The sequence below is a fragment of the Camelina sativa genome, chromosome 11 (genome assembly GCF_000633955.1).
Source record: "Camelina sativa cultivar DH55 chromosome 11, Cs, whole genome shotgun sequence".
Lineage (NCBI taxonomy): Eukaryota > Viridiplantae > Streptophyta > Magnoliopsida > Brassicales > Brassicaceae > Camelina > Camelina sativa.
The window spans coordinates 41,890,129-41,899,811 of NC_025695.1; the positions used below are offsets into that span (position 1 = coordinate 41,890,129).

The window sequence follows — 9,683 nt, forward strand, 5'->3', positions numbered from 1 at the left end:
GAGAAGGAAAAATGAAAAATCTCACAATTTACTTTTTTTTGTTTTGTCTTTGTATGTTAGGTCATGTATCCGGTTCCGGAATCAGGATCATGAACGAACTCAAAAATAAAAAAACTATTTGGATGAGGTGTTCTTCTAAAGAAGATGTATTGGGCCCAACGGTAATACCAAGCGGGGGAGAATTTGTAAATAATTTTAATAGAAACATTTTCGGTAGAACCCGTTTTATGTGTACAATAAAACAAGGGCCTACATTTAAACGTATTCTAAATTTTAGAGCATTTAAAGAAGGAGGTAAGTGGGATTGGAGAGTCAGAGAAGATGGGATTTATTTAAAAAGAACCGTAGGTAGATTTACTAACAGTACAGAAGATCTCCATAAAGATCTAGATTGGATAGTATAGGATGCTATCTAGTATCTATACTAGGAGATACTACAATAAAATGTGAATAAAAAATCTTGATGTATGAAATATGATTCTATCATTTACTTTGTAAAACTCATTTGTTAGTCATTCTATTATATGTGAATATAAAATAAAATTTTGGAACATTCGAACTATATAAATTTTATAATTAAGATTTGGTTGTTTCCTTTAAGTGAATTTGAATAACTTCTAGAAATCTTTTTCTTTTTATCTATGGTTAAAACCATTTTTGTTTATTGAATAATTTGTATGGTTTTGTATCATAGATAGATTGAGTTTTTGTAGAAAAATATAGATGGTACAATGTCATATCCCTACTATTATTTGTAAAGTGGTTTAACAAACTAACTTTTGTTTTGTAAGAAATTACAATCAAATGTCACTGTAAACAAGACAAAATAATAGATTTTTCATTAAGAGTAAAAACGTCAATTATCCATATTTTAATCGGATAAACGCGCGGGTTACCGGGTCGGATCTAATTTTTTATTTATTTTTTTCATCTTTTCGGTACTAATAAAAAATTTAACTTCCACTTTACTCTGCAAAAAGTAGTCATAGTCAAGTGGTCAAAGGTGCGTAAGGTTCCACCGAGAGGTCTTGACTTCTATACATGTAAGGAAATTTTTATTTTATTTTCTTTCCAGTTTTTGTTCCATAAATCTCGACCAGATTATTTTCTTTCCATAAATTTCGACCCGACTGTTTACATTAATAGTGATAATCGTAATAATAATTTTCATAGACTTGGTAATAAATTTTCTTAAAATTGAACTATATTTCTTTATTCGTTTCTTTATCATTTCGAACTCAAAAGATATATGTTTCCATAAATGTCGATTATTTACATTGATTATGATTATAATTAATTCTACTAATTAGCGAAATTATCTCTGACTTGGTAATCAAGTATTTAAAATTGAAAAACCAATTTCATTGAATATTCTTAAATTCCGCAATTATGTTAATACTCCTTTAGCTGTTAAAACAATTAATTCGAAAGAGATCTTTATTCATTTATAAAAATATAGTTAAATTATTGTGTTTTACCTAATACTCCATAACCTAAACTATATAATTTAGCATAAGAATATTCGGTTAAAACCCTAACTCTATAAATACAGCTTCATTTAGATGATCCTCTTCCCATCAAGATCCGACTTCGTTGTAGCTTGGTTTTATTCAAAATTGTGATGAAAATATGTTTATTTCTCTTGAAAAGTGATAAATCTTATTTGATCTTTTTGTTGTTGTGGCAATGAGAGAACAATTCTTGTGGTTAATAGTAAACTAACCACTTGAGGGAATCAAAGACAAAAAAAATGGAAGTATGAATTTTACTCTTTATGACTTCATTCAAATTTTACTCGCACCACATTAATGTCAAAATAAACGTAAAAGGAATATATCTACAGAAAATCGTATGCTAATATGCATTTAATCAAATCAAACAAAATCTTACCAAATAAGGTTGTTTAACATTTACATCCTAAAATATAGCAACACAACAAATAGTTTAATACTCCTAAGATCTCACAATTATTCAATATATAAAATTGAAATCCAATATACAACCTCCCTCATATATCGTGTTAGTTGAAACCAAAATATATTTTTCAGCCGTTTCAAAATTTATGGATTGTTATCTAATTAATAGGAGGGATTAATCGTTTCCAAGTTCACAAATTCACAATAATCAAAATCCCGTATAATCTTTATAATTGGTATCTAATTAAACTCATATTCTTCATTTTAAGGTATTGACTGGTTCTCCCGCTAGCTTCCGCAAATGCTGCGTTTGCGTTTGCTAGCGGCTGGGGCCAATCACATAAATCACTCTGTATCACTCCCAATCGCTCCCAACTATTGAATTCCAAAAGTTGGTTCCCCCAAGCGTTTGCGGTTGCAGGCGATTGCGATTGAGATTTAAAAAAAAAACCTACGATATATTTTTTCAATCTTCTATATATATTTATATAATTATATATCACATTTATTATGTTTCAACCGCTATTGCATCCGCTGGTCAACCAGTCGTAAACCTCCCGCAAATACACCAATTTTAAACCGCTAAAACAATCGTTTAAAACACTTAATAACGCTTGAAACCGCAATCGTCCGCTTCCACAATCTCCCGCAACTGCAACATTTGAACTAACCACGCCCTAAGACTTTCCTTAGAAAGCTCTCTACAATCTTTAATAATAATAATATTCAATCATGCATATATTATTAATTCACGACATTATAATCTTACCTTAACTATTAGTTTCATTCACGGTGATTGAGCTAAAAATCCGCTTGAAGATTTCCAAATCTTAGCTCTCCAATATTTTCTCAAGTCAACTTAACCATAACCCTACACGTCTAAGTCCTCTATAAATATGGTTATTCACTCGACTTTCTAACTCATCAAGCAATTCTCATTTTATCACATTTTTTTTGTAAGGGAAGGTATTGGTTTAGGATTTAGAAAGAATTTTAATGACTTTAAAAGTTAGGTAAATATGTTGTTATTCAATCAAGACATTTTAAAACTCTTTAAAAATTTGGTGTTATTGGTTGTGGATTTGTAAAAAGTTATCTAAAATCTTGATAAATCTAGTGTTATTGGATTAAGAGTTTTATAAAGTCATTAAAAGTTTTATGTTATTCAAATAAAACAAAAGAATCTTGGATTGTTAATGAATTCAAATTTTATGTTATTGGTTTAGGTTTTTATATCATTTCCTTCATAACAAAAGTCATGAAAACTCTTTCATCAAATAGAAAGATTTTACAAGATTAGAAAAAACAAATCAGCAAGATTTTAAAAAACTTCCTAAACAATCTCTTAAAATCCTTCATTTTTAACTTTCAATTTTCTATAATTCTAAAAATCAGCAAGAACATAAAGTCATTAAAATTCTTTCTAAATCCTAAACCAATACCTCCCCCTAAATCTATGGTTCCTTCTAGGGGTGTCAATCGGGTTGGCCCGGTCTGACCCGGTCTGACCCGGTCTGAAATCCGTAAAGCCTGCATATGTTTGAGTCCGGCCCGGCCCAAAATATTTCCGAGCCTATATTTCAAAGCCCGAGCCCGGTCCTAATAGGGCTACAGGGCTTTTTGGGTTTTTTCGGACTTATCTTACCGATCAAAAAATCAAACTTATAAGCCTTAAAAAGTAGTGTTTGAAGGTGTACTATAAAACAAATCAATCAAAAATTTAATAACTTATCTATATTCACTACAACCAACTTTATTTAATAGAAAAAGTTTAAAACTAAATAAAATTTCGATACTTTAACCAAATAAACCAATATATAATTCATATAAAACATCATAGATTAAAATTTTAAAAGTATTAAGTATGGTAATTAAGTAAATATGAAAACTAGGATTAGAGTTTACAACTTTATTTACAATAAATTATTAATCAAATATTGCAATCAAACAAAAATGTTAACAAAAAAGTACAAATATTTTTGCTTAAGGGCTTTTTGGACTGGTCCGAACCCAGAAAACCCTATTGTCCAAACGGGTTGAGCCCGAAAGACCCGATTTTTCTGGACATATATATTTAAGCCTGAGCCCGCTGTTTTCAAGGCCGGGCTGGACCAGCCCGCGAGCTTTAGCCCTAATTGACATGCCTAGTTCCTTCCTTTGACTTCCTCAAACCGTGCAAGACAACATGGCGAGTTCGTGTGAGGGTCATTTATACATGAAAATTATACACAGCCAGATTTGGTGAGGCCTTGGATATGGTGTTGGTTTTGATATGCAAGTAAGATGCCATAATTTAGTCAATTTCGTTATTATTTTTGTAAAAACATTATATGCAATTACTAACAAAAACTGTTACATGGTATACAGATTCATGCTTTAGTGAGAGAAGATATGAAGAAAATAATCCAGAAGTTGTCAGATATTATTATTATCCCATTTGTATATGTTATATCAATACTTGGATTCTTTACATTTATAAAGCGAAACAATGATAATATTTCTGTTATACTAATGCAACAAAAAAAAAGAACAATCAGTATATCATTCATGAAATCCTTTGTTCATATTGTTTAGCATGAAATCCTTTGTTCACAAATATCCCTACTATTGTAATCCTTTGTTCATATTGAATATCATTTTGTTGTGTCTTTCTAGCACCATCGATGCTACTCTATATAATTGATCTCTTTTACTTTTTGTTTCAAATTTTATGTAGAATACAAATTGTGTAACTTGTTTTTGTAATGTTTTGTGTACAAAAGCAAGCTTCACGCATAAACTCATTTTATATTATTTTTTTATCATATAAAATGTAGACAAAAATTTATGTAACATGTTTTGTAATGTTCTTATCTACAAAAATTTGACGATTGATGGGAAGAGAAATGATAACATCGAACAACACTAAAATAATTTTTTTTATATTGGATTAACATATAAACATCTTAACACCAAAATTATTTTACAAAATAATTAACAAATAAAGGTTATGTAAAACTTTGCATGTTAATATTGTTAATATAACAAAATTTTTGCTTTCGCTATATAAGTTCACCAAAATTCCAAAATTTTAATCTTTACATTTTTTAAAAAACAAAGAGCTGTCCTTACATAAATTCATTTTCATATCTTTTTCTGTCTATCACATAAGATATAAATATTAAATTTGGAAATGAAATGTTAGTATTCCACTTATGAATTAAGCCATTCATTCTTTTTAAAAATAAAAATATTATTGGAAAATTATTTACCCGGTTAATTAGCACCGATAATAGAACATTGATTCTAACATGCTTATTATTTAAGTAACTGTCCTAATATGAAAAAGAGAATGACAACGATGATCAACACAAAAATAATTATTATACTACATACTAACAAAAATAAAACTGAAATACGAGATATGAAATACAAAAATAAAACTATAATACAAAAAATAATTATTATATTACTTCTGAAAACTCTTTATAAACAATTTTCTTCCGGTCTGGACGACCAACCAAATGATTCTATTTTAATTTAATGTTTGGTTGACAAAAAAAAATAACTAAAATAGGAGACGGGCGAGACAGGACATGACAGATGTGGCATGTTTTCTGTTCCAAGTGAAAAATACATATAATTTTAACCAAAATCGAATCAAAAGACGATTAAAAATCTTTAATCACAAGATTTATTTATTTTTTAAATATAATCTTAATATCATCGGAATTATATTACCTAAATTTTGAGAAAATATCTGAAACGACCTGACCCGTTTTTTTTTAAATAATAAATAATAAATAATAATAATAATAAACTACAACTAGTGGTCTCATACCCACTAGCCACCTATCCACAAGCACAACCAACAGCGGAAATAACAGATACCAATATCCGAACAATAATCCAATAACTAATAACCAATAATCAAATATAACAATACTCCAATATCAAACAACATGAAACAAGGAACCAACAACCTAGCAAGTTCTAAAGACCCAACTCTACCAAACTAGCAATGCCGGACAACATCCAATCGAGTCCCTAGAACATCCTCCTCTTCATTGCCTTGATTCCACGATCACAATTTGCCTTTACCTGCATCACAAACACAAATAGCAATGCATGAGTATTTTATAAACACTCAGTAAGGCAATCCTCCCATCTACTGGGCTATACACACAAGCAATAGAGATACTCTAACCATCAAGCAACAATCAACAAACAAACCAGGCTCTGCATCGACCGACACAAGACTTGCATCGACCGACACCAACAGGGACAAGCATAGACCGACACAAAGTATGCATCAGTCGACACAAGGTTCACTTGCATCGACCGATGCTTCCACTTGCATCGACTGACGCATGCTCGACAATACGCGGAAATCCTAGTTGCATCGACCGACGCCTCCACATGGCATCGACCGATGCTCCTAGGTCAAGCCGCGCCGTGCTCGCACTGCATCGACCGACGCACATAGTGCATCGACCGACGAACATGCCGAGCATCGGTCTTCCCCGAAGCTTCTCGCCGGATCTCTGTTCCTGCAAACACCAGAAACAATCCCAAGCCACAAGAAAGCTTCCTAACGCCTCATACAATATTCTAACAAGCCTAACAACACATAAAGCAAACAGATCAGAGAATCTCCAGCTTAGATAAGCCATGGTCATGCACTTACATTTGCCAAGAAGTTTCTGAACCTTAAACAATCAAGAACACGCTCCTAGGAAGCTCTTACAACGATCCCAGCTACAGATCTCTACAGGAAACGCCTTCAAACACCAGGAATCACCAATAACACTCAAGAACATTCAAGAACACTTTTCTCCCTTTTTTCTCTCAAAAACGGCCAAAGTCGTCTAATGAGACAAAATGAACGACTTAAGGGTTTTCCTTTCCCTTTTGCCCAAAACGCAGCGTTTAACTTAAGTCAGAACGCAGGAAAAAGAGTCAGCATCGACCGATGCTCCTCCAGCATCAATCGATGCACATCCCAAACCGGGATTCCGGTTCGCGGATATTAGAATATCCAGTTTATTTATGGTATATGGATAAAATTGTCAATAATTGGGTGCATGTGTTGACTATGCTGGTAATCATGAATTTCACAAATTTTATGAGAAAAGAAATTATTTTGTTCTTGGAGTTTGATGGGTTAACAAGTTGTGTGGTAGTCTAAAAAAAGGTTTTTCAGTGGAAGAATGTGAAGAAGTTGACGAGGAAGAAGAAGAAAAAGAGTATAACGAATAACCAAACGGTAAAAGTTATGATGACAATTAATACAAAATTTGACAATGAAAATGACAGGAAAGAATATGAAGAATAAGAAAACATTGAATAAAAAACACGAAAATATAGGTGGTAGCAATCAATTAAATATGAAAACGAGTTAAATTCATGATTATAAAATTGTTTCGTTTTTCTGGTGGTCAAAGAAAATAGTTTAGGATATGTGAGGTCATCAGTTTGATTTGTCTCGCCTGGACGTCAAGTTAAATTTATGATTTTTTTTATCATATTTGATTTTATAACACAACTGATTTTTATATTTTAAAAAATTGTGTATCTGAATTTTTTTTTTTCCTTAGTACTATTTTTTTTTTATTAGATAATATTTTATTACCATAATCAATCATATATAATTTTAATCAAAATATATCAAATAAACCCACGCGTAGCGTGGGTTCAAAACCTAGTTTTAGATAAAAGTACAAAATCAGAAAATATATGTAGATAAATTCAATTGTCAAACTTTGACAAATTTGGATAAGAATTGACTATACGACAGGTAATTAACCACTTTGGAACAAGCACTTTGAAATTTTTTGGTATTTTTTAAAACAATTATATAGTTTTTGAAAAATATAATTTTAAAAAAATAATTTTACATATTAAATATGAAAAAATATTCAACGAAGAACTCTGGTATTCCGTCTAAATATCTTACTCAATCTCTTTTAGTAAACATTGTCTAACGAGTAATTATTTAAAAGAGAACGAACATAAGATAAAAAATTATGATGGATACATGACGAGATGAGATGAGAAGAAGCTGGATGAAACGAGACGAGATGAGACGGGATGGGTTGGGACATGACGGGATGGGTTGGGACGTGACGGGATGAGAGAGGACGAGACATGTTTCCCATTCTAAAGTGAACACGACTAGGTTTATTTTTCTAATTTACATGAAAAATAACGCATCTATGTTATAGCACCTGAATTAAAATATTTCTTAATCATTTTACAAATTTAAAATTTATATAAAAATATTTTGTTCTGTAGTACAGCACCGATTACTACCTAGTATATTAATGTTTTGCAATACTTAATAGTATGTTCGTCAAACTAAAAAAGTATAAAATATCATCGGACGGGATGGTTTACCTGTATCGTAGTACCATGTTAAATATTAAAAACTTATATCATTGTTGATTACCGATCGAAATCCGTCCAACCATATAATTTCATCCGGTGATATTCTACACCTTTTAAAAAATAAACTCATTTATGTTCGGGGTCATGATTCGAAAATGAAAGATTTATGCACCCTCCATTCATTTTCTTTTTGCCGTGAGTGAACAAGGATTTAACTTTTTTTTTTTCTGGGTCTTAGTCCTACTATATTAATTGAGAAGTATAAATATGAAATTAACCTTAGAATATGTAAAAAATTACATTCAATTGCCATTAGAAAAACTTAATTAAGATTAATTAATTAATTAAATAAATATAATTAATTAAAACCGAAAATTGGAGACACATAAAATAAAATAAATTGTAGAAAAGTAAAAAATAAAAGAAAATCTATTAGAATCAAAACTAATTCGTCATTAAAAAAAAATTAACAGCTAAGATTTGAAAAAATTAATCGAATAAAATCTATGTAACCAAAAATTTTATCAAAAAACTTTTCCAGCAAAGGTTAATTTTTTTATCAAAAATCTAATCAAATAAAATATATTAAATGTTTGAAGTTACTTATTACAGACAAAAAAGGAAGCCACAGAAAGAAAAACAATGAATGTCGTTTTCAAAAAGGTTTTTCATAACCTTCACTAGCTATATTTAGTTGCTTTTTTTACATGTTAGTTATATTTTTTTACTTACTTCACAACTATAACAAAAATTACGTTTAATTGACAAAGGTATAAACATGTTTATTCATTATGCAAATGCTATATTGACAGGTTTTCAATAAACATTTATAAAATACAAAAATTTTAATATAAACACACCGAATTTTTAATCACAAACCAGTGTATATAACATAATAACAAAATAAATTATTACAAATTTTCATCTAAAAAAAAGTTTAGTCCGCGATTTTCCGTGGGTTAGTACCTAGTTAATTAATTAATTATACTTGTAAAAAATTAATGTTACATAGATGCTGATGAAGATATTTTACGTTGGAGGATTTCATTTTTTAACTCTGATTACATCTACGAACTTGATAATAAATTTATCATTCAAAATATTTAATTGTAAGTTTTGGCCATTCTATTTCATTTACAAAATCAACGAACAAATGAAGGAGATTGAGCTCTGAGAAAATCATACAAGTAAGTAAGTAAGTATCAAATCCATAGGACATAGCTACCAAATAAACTTTAAATAATGCGATAAATGAGTAATGTACGATTCTAATTTAGAGTTCAGAGTGCATCAAATCGATCAAAGCATATCGACAAAACTAAATGAAAGGCATAAGCTAGATTGGAGAATCTCAGAATTGTCTTCATGATCATGATAATCCTAATTTTTGCATATGATAAT

At 30.1% G+C, this 9,683-nt stretch overlaps 1 protein-coding gene across 1 annotated transcript; it reads left to right on the plus strand.

Annotated features, from left to right (window-relative positions):
• LOC104728872 (pumilio homolog 15-like) lies at window positions 1–404 on the plus strand. Its single transcript, XM_010447797.1, has one exon. It carries the CDS (start codon window positions 12–14, stop codon window positions 402–404), a length of 393 nt encoding a protein of 130 aa, XP_010446099.1. The 5' UTR covers window positions 1–11.